This window comes from Zingiber officinale, chromosome 7B (genome assembly GCF_018446385.1).
Source record: "Zingiber officinale cultivar Zhangliang chromosome 7B, Zo_v1.1, whole genome shotgun sequence".
In the NCBI taxonomy this organism is placed as follows: domain Eukaryota; kingdom Viridiplantae; phylum Streptophyta; class Magnoliopsida; order Zingiberales; family Zingiberaceae; genus Zingiber; species Zingiber officinale.
The window spans coordinates 20,376,395-20,396,638 of record NC_055999.1 but is presented as its reverse complement, the minus strand read 5'-3'; the positions used below and the strand labels follow the sequence as shown (position 1 = coordinate 20,396,638).

Sequence of the window (20,244 nt, the reverse complement as noted above, 5' to 3'; positions counted from 1 at the left end):
AGGTCACGGCAAGATGAGGGAAGGGGAGAAAAATGAAGTCCCTTCTTGATTTTCCCTCTTATGCTAGGTGGAAGTAAGAAGCAAAAAGAGGTTTTGCTTTCCCCTCCTCTTAACTCATCTTTTATTCTCTTAATGATGAAGAAATGTCTCTATTCATCCCCCTACTTCCTCTCCTCTCCTTCTCTCTTGTCATCCACGAAAATGAAAAGAGTGAGGAAGAGAGAAAAAAAAACAACTTGTCTTGCTTTCTTAATCAAGAGAAGGAGGAAGAAAGCTACTTGATGTTTTCTTGCTTTCTTCTCTTAATCATGGTTTTATCTTTATCTACAATATTCATTCTCTATTTAACAATAACTCATTATGGTCTAGTGGTAATTCTATAATTCTTAGCTTAAGAAGGTTCAAGGTTCAATCCTTGACCAATTATATATATATATATATATATATATATATATTACCGCAATTGATTTGAAAGCCTACTGTACGTGACTTCAGGATCATTAAATTGATTGATGATGTGTGTCAATCAATTAGTATCACCCAATCAATCCTGCTAGTCAATCATAGAACATTCTATATTTGACAACATAAATTTCAATTGATTAGTGATTCTTGGTAATCAATTAGTAATAACTAATATATCTACAATTGATTAGTAATGATCAATTAATCTACCAATAAATTTTAAAACCTTTTATTCTTGATCGTCAGTTAATCAATTGATTGGTGTCTACAATTGAGTTGGTTGATCGATTAAACCGATTTGATCATGATTTTAAGGTTGATAATTGATTGGCTTAAATTGTCAATCTATTGGTAGCAACTTGATTGATCAAAATTGATTTTGTGTCTCACAACAAGACCATCAATCAATTGGCAAGAGTGACAATCGATTGGTAGTATCCCATAATCAATTCAAATCAATTTACACTCGAGTTTAGTTGTCAATTGATTGCCTTGTTCAGGCAATCAATTAATGGAAATTAATCGATCAGGTCAGTTAATTCTAAATTAAATGATTTTATTCATAAATTTTGGCAAGACAATTGATTGCCCAATCAAGGCAATTTATTACACCATCACTATTTGACCTAAAAACATACCAAACACGACAATTCTTCCCCGCAGACGGCGAGGGTTCAACACTATTCTTTATAGAAATCACGAAAAACCTAGAAGATCAAGTCTTTCCTAAGTATACAAAAAACCAAATCTAGCATAAAACAATGAAATCGATGAAAAAACTTAACTTTATTGCTATGAAAAATGATGAAACCGAATTTATGGCTCTGATACAAATTGATAGAATTATAGTTATCTCCTAACCAAATGAATTCTAAGAATAAAAGGAATTCATAACAAGAGAAAACAATTATATACTCTAGATCTAGTTTCAACAAAAGCATGATATACAAAAATTACAATGTATAAACAACAACAACGAACTTGATTACAATAGAATGACCATTGTCGTAGAGCATTGTCCGGGAGGAAGAAAAATAAGCAGAACCAAGAGAAATGTTTTTGGAGGATCTAGGATGATGATGTCATAAATACTTGTCAATGGGGAACAAGAGTTCTATCAAGATACTCTAATCCAACAGGACCTTTCCCTTATATTGAAATATAATTCATTATAGATGGAACTTAAAAGAATTCAGTCAGGATACTTGATAAAAAAATTCAGTCAGAATACTTTATAAAAAATCTTAATAGTAATGAACTAATGATTAATACAGTATTATTCTTACAACCTTTTAAAATCTTAGTCAGTGCCCTTATTATTATTCCATAAATCTTTTTTACAACCTCCATGTTTAAGAAAGAAATTAATCTTACTCTTACACAATGCCTCTGAACATATATTTGACCTCTCAGTCTTGGTGTTCTTTGCAGTTTTTAGTCAAAATGATCGAAACAATAGTTGTCATAACGGAAAGAAAAATTTAGTTAGGGTGCGTTTGGTACACGTGTTTTTCATTTTCATTTTTTGAAAAATGTACGTTTTCTGAAAAATGGTGTTTGGTTTACGTTTTTCGTGTCTGTTTTCTAAAAAAATAAGGGGGTGTTTGGTAGGCGCGTTTTCAGTTTTCATTTTCTGGAAAACGCGCGTTTTCTGAAAAACGGTGTTTGGTTTGCGTTTTTCGCGTGCGTTTTCTAAAAAATTGGCTATCGTTTTCTAGAAAAACAGAGAATGACAAAAAGTCGTTTTCTGTTTTCTAGAAAACGCGTGTTTTCTAGAAAATGAAAATGAAAACGGTGCAAACCAAACACACCCTAAGTGTTTTATAGAAAAACAGAGAATGACAAAAAGTCATTTTCTGTTTTCTAGAAAACACGCATTTTTTAGAAAATGAAAATGAAAAGCGCGCGTACCAAACGCACAAAGCAGGGAACGATCAATCTGTCTTTTAAGTTGCTAGTGCAATTTTTTAAAATTATGATTTATTTATTTCACACTAAAAGTCATCGAGAATGTTGATCCCGTTTGAAAACGATGAGCAATGGAAGGTAGATGAGCTAGTTTGGAGGTTGATCAGAAGAAGATTTTAAACTGGAAACGCCAACAAACAACAGTAGAATGAGAAGAAAAACTATCAATAAACAAGCAAGGGGTCCTGACATAACTACTCTGATGATTAAGTCAGGATTATCAAAAGAAGAAGAGCAGTGGCATAATTGAAGAAAGATAGTAGACTCGCGTACTTGCGCCAACAAAGAGGGACTCCTTTTATAATGCCTTTGTGATCTCTACACTTAATGAGACAACATATCACTACTAGACAGATCGTCTAATTACCATGTTTCCACTATATCCATCCTATCATAGGTATGGATGAAATATTACGCATTTATGCAAAGATACAATCCTATGCTTCTCTAACAAACTCACGTATCGTATTTATGCAAAGATACATCTCTAGTCAAGTGATGGGCCGTGAACAAGGAACCAATCTTTCATAAGGTGATGGATCGATGTGGAGAAATCCCACCTGATAAATTATTCGGACTTTGATCTACCTTAGACTTTCATTGTCACCTATACCGATCCATTGACCTCCAGACCCTCCTTATTTGCGGTATCAAACGTTATTTTTAATTTTCTATTATTAAACCTGCTACTAATAGGGTTTAGGGTTTTCTATTAATAAACATATCAACCATAGTGACATATAAAAAATTACTACTAAACTCCAAAATATATTTATATAAATATTTATCGGTTTGATTTCATGGATTTCAAGCAAATATGATTCGGCTCGTTGGCTTAGCAACGCTAACATAGAAAGTTAACTCGAGGTCTAGAAGTGCTATTATCCGTTTGATGAGAATCTTACGGTCGATAGCATATTCTAAGAACACTGACGGAGGCATCCTTTCTCGATTTAGCTTCTCGCTCTCCCCTTTGTCGCAGAGCCAAGGGTTTCCGACTCGAAGCAACGAAAGCTTCCATCCGAACTGGGCAGCAACGATCGCTAGGGCATTAGGAGAGGCGTAAGGGAAGAAATCCGAGGGATGGAAAGACTGCATCGTATCTTCTCGGGCGCCGGCGGGATGGGCCACCCGCCGACCGATTCCCCTCAGCTCGACTCCGCCGAGCAGGTCTACATCTCCTCTCTCGCTCTCCTCAAGATGCTCAAGCACGGTAATTGCGATCGACGACCTTACGTTTCCGGTCTACCCTTTATGCTAGTTTGATAACCCCGATGGCGATTTTTTTCTTTGATCTAAGATTAGGGTTTTTTTTGTTAATGTTTGTGAAACAGGGAGAGCTGGTGTTCCCATGGAGGTGATGGGGCTCATGCTTGGTGAATTCGTTGACGAGTACACCGTTAGGGTCGTCGACGTCTTCGCAATGCCGCAGAGCGGGACGGGCGTCAGTGTCGAGGCAGTTGATCACGTCTTCCAAACCAACATGCTTGACATGCTGAAGCAGACGGGAAGGTCTCTCTTTTTCTTCTTCTTCTTCTTCTTCTTCTTCTTCTGCTGCTGCTGCTGTTATTTCTTTTCCAGAACTGCTGACCTGTTCTAGATCTGCGTGCTTGGGGTTAGATAGGAATCTACTACTTCTTTTAGCCCATCCTTTTATTTTATTATTTTGACTACGCAATACATATTTGTTTCGGTACTATTCTTGTACCTTTTGCCGATGTATGTACTGGTGATTCGAGCTGTAGTTGATGCTTACGACTTTAGGATTTTTTTCAATTTTGTATTCATAAAGACAAATCAGTACGCTTTATAACTTTGATCTCTTTTAGTTATATGGTCATAATGAATCTCCATTAGTCAAGCTATTCGCTGTGCTCATAATGAACCTTTGAAGGCAAAATTACTAGGTAGGTTGCAATTCATAGGTTGGACCAGTTATGCAGTCATGTTCGTCTACTGGGAGATACAGATCCTTTTCATTTTTTTGAAAATTTGTTGAGATTGGGATTTGATCAGGTTAGGGTGGGTGTTGTTCCAAACTAAGTAAAAGTTTGCCTTGCATTTTTTTGCTGATCATTTTTGTAAAAACAATAAGAGGCTAGTAATTTTGTTTGAAACTAAACGTGCTTCCAAAGCAGATTTCCATGATTATTTTGTTTCTATCAAAATATTGGATGCCACTATCAACAATCTTGATTTCAGATGTCCCAAGCTAACTTCTAGTACATCATGCATTGATTTTTCTTATCTAGGATTTCCTGCATATATAAATCAATGTAAGATGTTGGAAAGGGCTTGCACCTCCCCAAGATAAAAGACAATAAGGCCTATCTTTGGAATTAGGTAGCAGCATTTTGAGTTGATACTGATCTCTGTTTGGGATTTGCAACGTTGCACTCTTTCTTAACCTAAATATACTCTGGTTGATTACTCTTTTTATCCAATTACACTTGGCAAGGTGAGTAGAATTATTTTGCAGGTGGTCAATGGAAATGCATTTTTATTACTTAGGCTTTTATATTTTACTGAATGTGCATCACGAGTAATCTGTCTTGGTTTGTTGAATATATTTTTTCTTTTGCTGATCCAACATTTTTGCTATGTTGATACCTTGATCATTTTCCTTGTGTTGATACCTTGATCATTTTCCTTGTGTTGATACCTTGATCATCTTATAGGTGGAAATGAAAAGGGACAAAATGTCTTTCATGTAATTATTTCTACATTATTTTGTTTCTTGCTCATTTCAGTTTACCAATTTGGGGCAAATAAAGATGGCAACTTCTGTCCTTTCTTTGTTTGCTTTCTTAACCTCTTTTTTGGGAAAGTTGCTTATCACAAGCATCTTCCTAATAGAACCTTAGATAAATATCTCTTATTCATAGTCTACAGCCATTGTCCACTGGGTTTGTTTGATATTGTGAAACTATTATGTGTTCAATTTTGTTCAAAGGACATTATTTTTACATGAGCATTCCATGATTTAGAATTTCTAGAGATTTTTTTTAAACGATATGTTGTATTTCACATAAAGGAGTTGCGCTCTTTTTCATGTTTGAATTTCGAGTTTTAAGCTTCAATTGATTGATGTTAGTCGTTCCTATTTTTACCTATCTAGTGTCTCTAGAGAGCAATGCTCATTACATAATGTTTCTGTTTTCTAGTAGTGGCTTCATTGTCAATTTGGAGCATCAGTTCCCATGTTTGTTGAGATCTTACATAAATCAATGTTTCTGAATGTTACGGTTTCTGTTGTTGCATAGACAGTTGATTCCGCTATGATACTTTTCATACTCATATTTGTTTCACTCCCCTTTTTGAGCGTATAGTATTGTTTTATCTTGACCGCTTCTTAAATAGTAAGGCTACTGCATCTATCAATGTGTGGATAAACTTGGGTAAGTTGAACTTGTTTATTGAATATTTATTGTTCCATTACTTTTATTTTATTGCCATCTGCAGAGTTTTAGATTGTGATTACTTAAGGACTGGCAAGAGCTTGTTTGCTAGCATTTAGGATACCTAACTTTTCAGTCGTACATCTTTATCCTAGATAATTTAAACAATGATCCATTGTGAAAACCAAGCATAGGTTGAAGATATGGAAGATTGTGCCTTTATAGGCTAATAAAAACTGTAGAAGTTGCTGTTCATTGAGATAGCATTGGAGTTATAGGAGTGAGTGCCACATTAAATGTGAAATCTGTGGGAGTTCCATGGAGAAATTTGGATCAGACAGAACAAAGTAGTTTTTCTTGTACTCAGAGTAGATGTGATGTGATTATGCGGATGGCTACAAAAATTATAATGGAACATATATTTGGTTCCATAATCCTATGGGCATACAAATGTGGAAAAGGGAGTGGTTGAACCTTCACCACTTCTTGGCTGGTTTCCTTCGTTTAGTCAACCACTAGGCAACAGGGTTTGAGAAAGGTATCATTGTATGCCCTCATTTGGTTTGAGTGAAATGTGTGTCCTTTGTACCAGCAACAGTGGGCTTTTTCTTTCTTGGCTTTTCCCAAATAACCTTATATGTGTGCTTTTTCTTATGCTCTAGATATATCATTCAATCATTTGAGTGCTATTGAATTTTTTGAGATTTTGGTTTCTAGATTCTAGATATGGAATTGTTTCATTATGATTCTAATGTTGCAGACCTGAAATGGTTGTCGGATGGTACCATTCTCACCCAGGTTTTGGTTGCTGGCTTTCTGGTGTTGACATAAACACACAGCAGGTATGTATTCATCCTAATCTCTCATGTCTCTGTTAGATTAATAAGAAATGCTGATTTCTTGATTTGACATAGTATATCTTTTCCCATCCAAACAATATAAGTTGATTGATAAACATACATCCCTTGTTTGACAAATCCTAATGTTGATGTCTTTGGTCTTGAACTGCCTGAATACATGTGAGTTTGTTTAAAGTTTTAGAGGTGTAACTAAAATGGATGCAAGACAATCTGATGCCTTCCTTGGGCTTCCTGCAGAGTTTTGAAGCCCTCAATCCAAGGGCGATAGCTGTTGTAGTAGACCCAATCCAGAGTGTAAAGGGGAAGGTGGTTATTGATGCTTTTCGCTTGATCAATCCTCAGACAATGATGCTTGGCCAGGAACCTCGCCAAACAACGTCCAATGTTGGACATCTCAATAAGCCATCCATTCAGGTTAACTGCATGTTGAATATTGTTTTCAGTCGGCTGAATGAGTTATCTTTCTACACTTGGTTTACATCTAGGTGTTGTTTATCAGGCACTTATCCATGGATTAAACCGGCATTATTATTCAATTGCAATAAATTATAGGAAGAATGAGCTTGAGGAGAAAATGTTGCTCAACCTGCATAAAAAGAAATGGACTGATGGTTTGATACTTCGGCCATTTGACACTCATTCCAAAACCAATGAGCACACAGTCCAGGTATGCAATATGTTCTCATGCTTCATCTAATTAATTATATTATATCTTCTATAGAACATGCTGGAATATCAAATTTCTATATTTCTCTCTCTTTATGACCATTGATGATGGAGTCTCATTGCTGCCTCATCAGGAAATGTTGGATCTGGCTATCAAATATAACAAAGCAGTTCAGGAGGAGGACGAGCTTCCACCTGAAAAATTGGCCATCGCAAACGTTGGAAGGCAGGACGCCAAGAAACATCTGGAAGAGCATGTGTCAAACTTGATGTCGTCCAACATAATCCAGACTCTAGGGACCATGTTGGACACTGTCGTATTTTAGAGCACGACTTTGGATTTCTTACCGAGACAATCCTCCACGGAACGATCAGATATAATTTATTCATGCTGCCTGTGTTTTGCTTCAAAGAAGAGACGGTAATACTAGTTTATCAATTGATCAAGGATAATGCTTGCAAGCTAGACCTTAAACTCTCAGGCATTCGTGGGGAAGGTTATACCAACGTTCCGAAGGTTATTCTTTATGTTCTAATGGGATTTCGTCATTTCATAATACTGTAACTAAATTGCTAAATTTGATGAGTTGCTTGTATTTTTGGACTCGCCCCTTCCAACTCAATGCTTTTATTCCATATAATTTGGCTTATCGTCGGTTCATATGTGGGATCATTTTTATTTTGTTATTCATCAAATTTATTAGGCTAGTTAAATTTTGGAGTTATGATTTCGGTTTGGTTTTTGACCGTCACTACCATCCCATGGACATTCGATAAATAATATGACTTGGAAATCACGGTTTTATTTCTCGAAAGTAGCACTGATCTCGGTCTGATTGTAAAAAACTCTGATTTAGTTTGGTTATGTAAGATGGTTGGATGTGCTGTTGGCCACGTACAAATCGGTTGAAATAAGTGATTTTGTGCTAAAGTAGGAAGATTAGCTAGTTTTGTAAAAATTGGAACGAATCTATCAGTTGTTTAATATGTTTTTAAGTATTCATTTATCCACTTTAATATGATAGATTGGTGAATACATTGAGGTGTTGCCACCATTCGTGAATACATTGCGGGTCACTTAAAAAACCTCACGGAGTAGGGGTGCGTGGTATCACCTTTTACCGCTACAATTGGTAAATACAAGAGATTCATCTGTTTTTTTTTGTTTTGTTTACATGCACTTTTATAAGGTATTTAAAAACTAAGTATATGGCTTAAAATTTTATCAAATTTTTTTTAGAATTCAGATATTTAATTCTTTAAATAGATTAATCTGGGAGATGACTAGTAAGACGATAAATTCGATGACTAGTAAGACGATATATAAATTTAGCCGAATCATGTTTCGTAGTATCTAAGTCTATTTGAAAAGATAATTGAGTTGAGTTTAATATGAATCAATTCATTGAAATGATTATTCAAGTTTACTTATTTTATTTTATGAGCATATGTTTAGTTTAAGTTTGATTGGAATTTGATTTGTTTAAATGTTATCGAGCTGTCAATTTAGGTTTATTTAATTATTTAAAGTTTTATTTAAAATTTTTATTTGTTTGATAAGTTATTGAGCATAGTAATTCAAACATATTTATTTATTTTAAATATTTTTTATTTATTTAATAAGTTGATAATAGTTTTATTAGTAAATATAGTTCAAGAACATTGTTTATAAACGTTAACAAATTGAACATATATGTATATAAGTTTATTTGTTTAGTTTAACGAGTTGTTTAAATTTATTTATTTAATTAAATCTTGTGTATTGAATGAACTCTTACCAAAATGAATAAATCTTATTCACGTACGTATCATTTATTTATAACTTTAGTGATCAATTTGATCCCATAAAAATTTTTCACCGATCATTAAAATAAATCCGGAAGCATGAACGTCCTATCGGCGTTCTAAAGTTATCTACCATTAGTAAAATTTAATCTACAATGCGTTAGTTAAAAATCAAATTCGTGTATGCTTAATTAAATGCGGAAGTATTTTAGTGTTGCACGGTACCTCCTGGCCTGGGGGCTCAATATTTTGTATTTATGTTTTTTTTTTTTTTGTCAATGAACCATAAATATTGAAATCCTATGCGACGAATCGATCCATTGAGTCAATTAGTGAAACAGCAATCCGAGTTTCTATTTCCAGTTCGATTTTAATAAAAGCAGAGTGCAAGAGAGAATCTGCAGAAAGGCAGTTTAAGTGGTTAACACTGTATTGTGAATTGTGATCAGCAGCAACTCTGCAATCACCGTCATCTTCGGTCGCTTCCGATGATCTCGCTGCAGGCAGGCAGCTATCTGCCGATTCGAGTCACCTACCCCCTTCCCTTCAAAGGTATGCTCATGATCCGCCGGCTGGATTGGTTTGTGAATCCTTCTCGCCTATTGGGATCCTCCCGCTCCCTTGATCCCTTTTCTATTTCGGATTAGGTTATCCGGTTCCTGGTGTTTCCGGAATCGATCACTCCCTCATCGTGCTTGACTCTAGATCTTTCTGGTGTGTCTTGGGGGTTTATTTTCGAGTTCAATTATGCCGCACCTTGGCAAGTCTACAGATTCGGAAAGAGTTCATTCTGCTAACTGGAGACTTGGACATAGATCTATCCTCCAGCCTATTTGCTAATGCATTTTTGGGAGTTCATTTTCAAACAATCTAGCCCTAGAGATTTGGAACGCATAGATTTTTGTGATATGCATATTGATCATAGATTCGTGTGTATGATCAATTATTTTTTTGCCGATGCTTGTTAACAATCTAAGCAACCTACTAGACATTTTAAATGATGGCGTAGGTGACAGTTCAGGAATTGTTGCGAAGTGACCTAGGCTGTGGACTGGGCTGTCAGAGGACTGATACTGAAGGTTTCATTACACATTTCTTCCATCTTGTATTTAGATTATAAATTATGTGTCTACTTCTATGAACCGTGTCAAATCTTTTCTGACAACTTTTCTGATATTCCATTAAACTGGTTGAGGGTTGTGAGATTGAGAGCCGGATACAAATTATTAAGGTCAAGAGTTGTGAGATAGTCGTGGGCAATTTTCTGGATGTGCCTGGCTATTTCAGCTCATCCATGCTCTATGGGGCACGAATATACTATGTTATCTTTTTTGGGGCGACAATAAAAGCAAGTGAAACAAATACTTTGAAAATTGTATTAAAAAATATAGTTCATGTGTTAAGTTTAATTAACTTTTTTCTGTAAGAATTACCAACATGAATTATTGTCTCTCTGTTCAAAATGCTGTTAGTAGACAGCTGAGGGGGAGGATGCTTCCAACAGTGAAATCAATTCTGCTGAACCTGAATGGTGGCCAGGTGGGATAAATTTACTAGCTTTGTTAAATGTTTGTTTTTGTTGGAGAAATGAGAGTCAAGTCCTTTTTTTTCTCTTTCGCTCACAACATTGTATTTTAGGTTCCTTTTATTATTGAAGTCACTCAGAGGATCATTATACTCTGTTCATGGAGAAAGAAAGTGCTTTCCAAGTGTCCAGCTCAAATTCAATGTGTTTCCTTATCGCTAGTAAGTGTCCATTGTGGCTTTTTTATTCTAGTGATTTTGTTTCAAGTCTCTTGATCCATCGACACATTTAAAACTTTCTTAATGAGAACATAATAGTAATTTTATAACATGATTCTATTTTTTAAAATTCAATTTCTCGAATTGCTCTTTTGCTTTCTAATTGCTGCTGTTTGCAGTGTAGGTATCAACAAAACTTGCTGGTGTTCTTCTATCTTGGCATTTTGCTCAAATGATTACTTACAGCCATCAGCTTGAGAAACCAATGAAGTTTGGTTTTCATTTATGCTCTGAATCAGAGTTGTGGAAAAGTCTTCGACTTTGTTGAATCTAAGTTTGTCTGAATTATATATCTAGGAAAGCATGGAACTCGGGTGTTGGTCCTTCACCTCTAAATTTTATTCCAGTGAAGATGTTCAAGCCAAGGTTGCTCAGTGCCCTCGATACGTGATAAACATGTAAATAGCCTGTGTGGCACCCTAAAACATTACCTACTGGTCTGTTCATCATTACTTCATTCCACTTCCAGACTGCAAACTCCTCTCTCTCCTAACTGGACATAAACCTTAATTTTTTGTGCCGTCTTCCCTTTAGTACGTATCATTGAGATGAATTTGGCTTTAGGCCTTTTGCTTTGAACAAAAATAAATCTTCTGTCTCTTATTTTGTTGATTGAGTGCCCAATTGCTTCCCTCAAGACTATGGAAGAAAAATTATATGACTCCTATGTTAGAGCAAGTTTGTAGTAAAGTTTCGAACTATTTAAATGAACTTTTCTTCATTAACTATCATTAAGTATATTGTCCAGTGTATGAGCTCCTTTTCAATTGATTTTCCCTTACCACAGATTTAGAGCCTTAAATGTTCAATGTTCCAAACCATCTGTTTTGGCTTCAGCCCTTCATCAAATCAATTAGGGGATTAATAACTGACAGGCTTTAGTAACGTAAGTCCCAATCCAGTTTGCAGAGGAATGCATCATTGGATAAATGTCCTTGTCCCTACTATTTTGCTCTGTGAACAAAGTAGGTTTCTTGAGTTGGTCAGTGAAAAGAAATTGTGCCCAAAAGCATGAGCATGGAGAACATTTTTTAGTAGATACAAAACTGTTAAATTGCATGGATTCCCACTTGTGGATTTTTGCATTACTCCCTCCGATTAATCCCTTTTTTGAAACGAAGGCAGAATGTCTACTTAATCTACATATAAAGCTTGCTGAGTGGTCTTCTAATGTTTGGTCTCACAATAGGGTACAGAACCACTTTGCTAGGGTGCAAAATTTTTTTAAGGCATTCATTAGACTCAACAAGGGATTATACTTTTGATACTAACCCCAGAAATAGTCATGATATATTTAACTCTTTTTTTACTCTCCTGCAGATGGATGCTTCTTATATAAATTGTTTTATCAATTCCTTGAGCTCTTTTAATTTCTTCTGCACATCTTTTCATTCTGCAGCACTATATCCATACATATGCAACTTTCTTTTCATTTTTTTTTTTTTATATTTGCAGATTCACTAAAACATCTTTATCTTCAACCAAGTTCTAAGGAGTTAAATATTTATTTTCTTTTTATTATTGAGTTTGATAATACAAACTTATTTATTTATTTTATTTAACATATTGATTATAACCTTATTGATAAATGTTGTTCATGAATATTAACAAATTATTCCAATTTATTCATTTAATTAATTTTATATGTATTAAATGAATTTAAATAAATTCTTATCAAATTGAATATCAACCTTATTCATAAACACGTTTAATTACCGTCCTATAAATTTGTAATTGTGCTAGCTAGATTCTGCCCCACTCACCAAACCTCTCCTGTTACCTTAACGCAATTGGTTTTGGCTGTGAGTGAAACGGCGGCTGGTTAGTTGTATACAAGCTTTTTGTATTCTGGTGAAGATTACATTTCACTTACAGCCCCTCATTTATTTATGTTATTTTTTGTCGGTTCTCTGTAATCCAGCTGGTAAACATATGTCTGGTACTAAGAAATTCAACTAACTGTGCTTGTTTGTTGTGAACTTTTATGAATTTATTTAATGCTATATTTATCTTATGCCACGATAGGAGAAAAGAGCTTCGGTTTTTTGGAGCTCTCACTTTCAAATCATTGTTAAGCTTGAAATGCATTGTATCTCCAAGCTATGCGAGGGAAGGCAGAGAGTGGTTGCGAGGTCAGAATGAGCTGGTGAGGGCCACAAGCCACAACTAATGCATGGAAAATGATTTTTTTTTTTTAAAAAATAATAATAGAAGACAAAGCAAATGATTTTTTTTAAATGTATTTTAAATTAAAAGATAACCGAGTGCCCAGTGATATATCCCTGGCCAAACTCCTTAGGTATGTCAGGTGTACGTCAAGTCGATTTGTGCTGGGTCGACTTTTGTGGGATCGAATTCTATCGATTGATTAAGTCGTGGAGAGAGCCGTAATGACCAAGTTATGACTCGGACCATGTGGTATCGTTATCTTTACCACATCACCAAGTTTATGGATTTACTTGGATCTTGTCCGATAAAAAATAATAATAACTTCGTATATATAGAATTCGAACAAAATAATGACCTTAATGACAAAAAATCATCCGATAAAACGCCAATATTTGGATGGGAACAAGAGCAGATAGGTTGAGTGAGTTGGCTATGGAAGTGGATGTCTTAATTAATTGCGAGGGAAATGTTTGAACGAATACCAAGCGCATCCTTCTCGCCCACCAACCGGTTCCGGTTGTTTTGTTCGCCAACCGACGGATGCATGTGTTTTTCTCTCCATGTTCTGACGTCAACGTCTGGGAGTTGGATTCTTGCAAGAATCTCCAAATAATTGGTTCGAGAATCTTAGAAAAATATTTTTTTAAAAAATATATATAATATAATATTTCAAAATGACAAAGAATGATCCGTTTCTCTCACCAAACAATTCCATACGTTGAATTCCGGACTGTGATTAATTTTGTACGATCGATTATCACACGCCATTGCGATCAGATGCGAGAATCATATTAATTGGATCTGAATAATTTGATTAAATATATATATATATATATATATATATATATATATATATATATTATAGGAAAAAAAAATGTTAAAGTGAAATTAAAATTTACCAAATTTAATTTTTTAGGTAATGCATCCAATTTATTTGCTATCTTGGCAAAATATAATAATTATTTAAATATCATGTAGCATAATTCTCAATTTTACTGGATCGTGATAAATCAATTTGTCAAAGCAAAAAATTGTAATAATAATAAAATGATAGTCAAAATATTTTTTTTTTAAAAAAATATTGTGTCGAGTTTGTAACATGTTCACAAGCAAACTGATTGCCCTCGACCAATGCAACAATTTTGCCCCTATTTAATTAATATTCTTAGTTCCATTTATTAACACACTAAATATAGTTCAACAGTGCAGCGACAGGCTCTTTTCAATTTTTTTTAAGGTATTTAAAGACTGAGCTTTGATTTCGATAAATTAATAGTTGAATTTTCTCTAATAATCGGTTAACCTAAAAAAGTTAGAATAATAAATCATCCGTTAATTGGATCAACGAGTAAAGTACCTATTAATCGGATTCATATGGGTGCCGAATCGATTTTGGTTCTAGTCTAAAAAAAATTACTGAATTAGTGGTTAACCAGCGGTTTGACCCATCGATTTAGATTTTTATTTTATTTTTTTTCTTTTGAACATCGAAATCATTCACTGGCGGTTGGGATAAAGGAGGAACTTTTTATATTTTTTTAATGATTGAGATCATTTAATCATTTTTTTTTTAATCAATGGTTGCGATTTAGTATATGTAACTCTTCAAATTTTATAAATAGAAAGTTTATTTCATTATTTCCATATCTAGTACTTTTAATTATTCTTAATTCCACAATCTCTATATACTTTGAACTCCAATTTTACATACTTTCGACTACAATAGAAGGAGGACGAGGAAGTTCATCATTTCAATCTCTAAGGGTGTGTTTGATTCAAGTTATCATATATAATATTGGTTAAAACATGTTTGTTTGAAGGTTTTAATGAATAATCTAGTTTAGCATTTTACTAGATTACCGTTATCAATGAATAAACTAGTTTAGTTACAAAACCAACTATACATAATAATAATAATAATAATAATAATAATAATAATAATAATATTATTATTATTATTATTATTATTATAATTATTTAAACTCTATTATATTTTACTATATTTTCATTTTTATATATATTTTTATTTTTTATGTTTTTTAATTTTTAATTTGTTTTTATTTTTTTACTTTTTTATTTTTTATTTTTTAGGTTTTTTAATTTTTTTTGGGTTTTTTACATTTTTCTATTTATTAAATTTTTTTAATGTTTTTTAACATTTTTTATTATTTTTTACTTTTTAATTTTTTTTTTACATTTTTTCTATTTTTTTTTTTTAATGTTTTTTGTATTTTTTGTATTTTTTTATGTTTTTTCTATTTTTAATGTTTTTTGTATTTTTTTAATTTTTTATGTTTTTTCTATTTTTTAATGTTTTTTGTATTTTTTTTAAATTTTTTAATGTTTTTTCTATTTTTTAAAAGTTTTTTTACCATTTTTTTTATTTTTTTAATGATTTTTTATTTTTTAAAAATTTTTTAAATTTTTTAAAATTTTAAAATTTTATTTTTTATATTTTTCATTTTTTTCTTTACATTTTATTTTTTTTCATATTTTTCTTTTATCCGAGGGTATTTTGGGTAAAAAAAATTTGATAACCCCGGAATCAAGAAAAACCTTAGTTTTTCGAGGTTTTTCGATTCCTGGTTGCATGCCCCTTTTGTTGACGTGTCGGGCATGAAACATTACTCGGGAATCATCGATTACCTAAACCAAACAGGGTTTTTGTTGATAATCTTGGATAGATAACCAAGGTTATCAAGGATAACCCCCAACCAAACGCACTCTAAGAGGTAAGGAAATAGTGAATCCGAATGATGAGTTCAACATTCAATCTACCAATGATGAGACCTAGCAAATTCTAACACCCGAAATAAAAAGAAGTACCGATGTACTTACTTTTAAGGTTTGGGAAGTTCCTCTCTTAAAACCTTCTATTTTTACTAAACATTTTAAAAATGTCACTCTTTCGTTGGGAGAATTATATGTAAAATTTACGCACTGCAATGTTTTTTACAAATTCCAAGCCGGTGATAGCTATGAGTCATTGAAATAAATAAAATGTAGAAGCGAAACACTCAATAGAATATGGAGTACACCATTCTCAAGTGTAAAGATTAAGATTTTTCACTAATTGAAATACTGATTCTGGTTTATTTTTATATTCTAATAATAAATTAAAAAATCATTAGCTATATTTATTTTCATAGAATATTTTTCATTTAATTTTATATCTAAATGCACTATTGGATTTTTATAAATAATATCTTAATGTATCTGCTAAACATATTCTTAAAAATATATTTGTATAATTAAAAATTAGTAAAATAAGAAAAAAATTAATTGAAGAATTTAGTAAATTAAATAATATTTTTTTATATTATGATATTTGGAGTGATCATTAGTAAATACATTCATATATGAGTGTAACTTCAATTATTATATTTAATTTTAAAAGAATATGAATTAACTTATAAAATATTTTCAATATCATTTGATAATTCTAATTTTAATACCTCTAGTATTGATGAACTAAAATTTATAATAGTTTATTTTTTTCATATTCGTTGAGTATGTTATATTTTAAATTTATATATTCAAGATAAATTATGAATTTTAAAAAATCTTATGAAAATCAATTAGAACTGTTATTTCATATATATGGTCGCATCTGTTTATAATAAAAAGTGGGCACATTTTATAAAAATAATAGAATGAAACATAAAAAATTTTCAATTGATATAGTAATACGTTAAAATTCAACATATCAATTATTATAAGATTCATACTAATATAAAGAATTATTATGTTCATTTTTTATATAAAAGACTAATAATTTTAATATATATTTATTTCATATCAATGAAATATTTATAGTAATATTTGTAAAATTTTAAAAATATTTAATGATGCAATCAAATAACTTTTTATTTTTTTTTATCTTACTTCTCATTTAGTTTTAAGAAATTTTTGTAGTGTGGTATTATTAGTTTTAAATGAATATAGTATGAATGAATTTTTACCTCGTGTATTAACAATGAAAACGAAATAGAAAAATTATTTTATTCATATTCCTAAAATTTATTTAATTATTTTTTACTTTAGACCCTATAGATAAATTATAAATTAACAATAAATGTTAGCTTTATATTATAATATTTTAATTCTATTTAAAAATTCTTCCTCTCATCCTAATAAGATTGTATATATTTTCTAAAAATATATACAATCTTAGAAAATATTTATATGATATTTATAAATAATATATATAATATAAAATATGAAATACAAATAAATATTTTTGAAACATAAAATACAAGTAGTAGTAATTTAAAACATCCAAAATCACATGTTTTATTAAAAGAACTGACGAAATATTCACGAGAATCCTAAGTTCCACATAGAAACTTGAAAATTATTTTACGACTTCTTTTGATTTTAATGGATCAGATAGCGGAGCGGATTTCTATTGGAAGATTATTGATGCAATCATCCTCGGGTCAAGATTGACAGTTTGACTAAATTCGAGTGGATTCAAGCTTGAGTTTCAATATTTGGATAATATATGAAAATAAGTCAAGTATATCAGGATTGACTGAATACTTGACAATATGTGAGAGAGAAGTCAAGTAGGTCATAGAGCATCAGAAACTTGATTCGGAAAGTTTTAATTGGAGGTTAGGCAAGACAAAGTCTTAACTAGAGGTTAAACAAAGTCCTAACTCGAGGGTTAGGAAAGGGAAAGTCCTAACCAAAGATAATGCAAGGCAAAGTCCTAATTGAAGGTTAAGCAAAATCCTAACTGTAGTTAGATAAAGGAAAGTCCAAGTAGGTCGAGGATCGCATGTTGATAAACGAAAGCCCTAACTGAAGTTAGACAGGATGGAAGTCTACTGAATGACTGGTCCTAACCACGGTTAAGTAAAGGAAAGTCCAAATGGATCAAGGAGGATCGCACATTGGCAAAGGAAAACCCTAACTAAGGTTAGCCAGGGTGGAAGTCTACCGAATGACTAGTCCTAATTGTGGTAAGAAAAGAAAACTCTAAGTGGGTCAAGGAGGATCACATGTTGGCAAAGGAAAGCCCTAACTACGATTAGACAAGGAAAAATCCTAACTGAGGTTAGGTAGGATGGAAATTTACCGAGTGACTAGTCTTAACTGGAGCTTAGGCAAGAGAAAAATCCAAGTAGGTAAAGGAGGACCGCACTTGGTGATCGAAAGTTTGACGAAAATTTGACAAAGAGAAAGTCCAAGTGAGTCAAAGGTTGGTCGACACTTAGTGAGGAAGCCCTTATAGGTCAAGGTTGGCTAAATGTTAGGCAATGGAAAGTCTCAACAGGTCACGATTAACTGGATGTCGGGTAAGAAAACCCTAGACTTGGATCAAGGGAGTTAGGGTTGGGTAATCGATTGATCCTAAGTCAATCGATTGCCCTAATGGATTGCCCAACCCTAGGACAATCGATTTGGAGGCTTTCGCAAGAGCATAGTGAGGCTGGGGTCAATCAATTAGCATGTTTTGGCTAAGAGCACAGCAAGGCTATGAATCGATTGGGGCAATTGATTAAGCCTCCTCCAATTAATTGATCCAATCGATTAGAGTGTGATTTTCACAAAGCACATTGGTTTCACACAAAGTTGTTGAATCGATTGGAAAGGTGCCCAATCAATTGGGAAGGTTGTTTGCGAAGAGCCGAATCGATTAAGAGTTTGCATAATCAATTGGTAAGAGCTTGCAAGCGAATAGTAAACTTCAGAATCGATTGATCAATCAATTTGAAGCTTCTGAATCAATTGGAATGACTCATCAATCGATTAAGGGTTCAAAAAGAGTTGTTCTGTAAGTATTCATGGTCAGTTTATATGATACGATTAGGGAAAAGCTGAATCGATTGGCAACATCAAGTGAACCCTAGAAAAGGATTTTCGTGAAGGTTTAAAGGCATGATTTGTTGGTGTAGATTGCACTAATAATCAGGTTCTGATGTATGACAAATAGGTTAAAGTTAGATATATTGTTTGTCTAACATTTTACCAAGTGTGCAAAACTTAATGGGTCTAGAGGATCGAAACACTAGGCTGAAGTCCAGTTGGGTTGACAACTAGCAGGAAGTCCAAATTGGTTGAGATCTAGCAGGAGGAAGTCCAATTGGGCTGACAACTGGCTAAAGTCTAGATTGGTTGAAATACGACAGGAAGTTCTAGTGGTTTAAGGGACTTGACATTAAAGAAGTCTGCAAATGGTAAGTAAGGTAAGTTATTGGAGGAGAGAGATTCAGTGAGGATGCGTTTTAGGTTGAGGGAACAGTAAGCATCGGTCCAGCTTAAGTCCATTTGGGAAACCTAAGCTGAGACTGTGACTAGATCCTAGTCTCAGGGAGACAAGATCTAATTAATACTATTACCTTATTGTGCTAACTTTGTTTTGCAGGATAAACATATTATGATTGCTTGGACTAATACTTTTTTTTACAAGAAAGTGAATGGTGAAAGAGAGTTGTCTGGGCGCCTAGAAGAATCTGGGCGCTCGGACCAGTTTCAAGGGCGGGCAAGTGCCTGGCCAGGCACCCGTGCGGTCCCAACACTTGGAGTTGGTCCAAGCGCGTGGACTAGAAAAGTTCATCCAAAAGCGAAGTTGGAGTGCGACAATTGGCTGACCCACGTCAACAGTCTAAGAGCTTAGGGTCTGGGTGCCCAGAGGTGGATAAACTTCAGGGATGAAGTTTTGATGAGAGCTCACCGCGTTAGCACAGCCCAGGCACCTGGGAGGGGATCCATGTGCTTGGACAGGGCTATAAAAGATGGCTTCAACCAGTAGCTTCAAAAGAATAATTGCTACAACTTTCGTACTCACGTGCTACTTCGAAAAGGTCTTCGAGATACCTAAAAGTTGCACCGACAACCCGCGCTCAAGTTTTCAAAGTTGTATTGTCAGTATAATTTAATTCCTGCAATTGTACTAAAAATCTGTAATTACTTTGTGATTATAGTAATTGCCCAACGAAATCACTCGGTGAGTGTAGACCTTGGAGTATGAGTCGTCGAAGGTTCCGAACCAAGTAAAAACTACTGTATTAGCGTGTTGAGTTTATTTGTTTTCCGCTGTGTATTCTCGTGATTTCTAAAAAAGTGTTAGACGCTATTCACCACCCCCCCTAGCGTCTTTATGATCTAACAAATAATATCAG

The 20,244-nt window shown here is 33.4% G+C and overlaps 1 protein-coding gene and 1 long non-coding RNA gene across 3 annotated transcripts; both read left to right on the top strand.

Moving 5' to 3' along the window:
* The first annotated feature begins 3,391 nt into the window (after nt 1–3,391).
* On the top strand, nt 3,392–7,953 carry LOC122005473 (26S proteasome non-ATPase regulatory subunit 14 homolog). Its single transcript, XM_042560507.1, has 6 exons — nt 3,392–3,646; nt 3,768–3,945; nt 6,592–6,673; nt 6,929–7,105; nt 7,191–7,358; nt 7,492–7,953. Exons 1-6 carry the CDS (start codon nt 3,517–3,519, stop codon nt 7,681–7,683), a joined length of 927 nt encoding a protein of 308 aa, XP_042416441.1. The 5' UTR covers nt 3,392–3,516; the 3' UTR covers nt 7,684–7,953.
* Nucleotides 7,954–9,411: 1,458 nt separating this feature from the next.
* On the top strand, nt 9,412–11,554 carry LOC122005472. Of its 2 annotated transcripts, none has more exons than XR_006118401.1 (4): nt 9,412–9,694; nt 10,618–10,681; nt 10,781–10,888; nt 11,065–11,554. It is a non-coding gene; the product is annotated as an uncharacterized LOC122005472 (long non-coding RNA). The 2 variants fall into 2 exon arrangements; XR_006118402.1 differs by having other exon boundaries at nt 9,413–9,694; nt 11,070–11,554.
* The last annotated feature ends 8,690 nt before the right edge of the window (nt 11,555–20,244 follow it).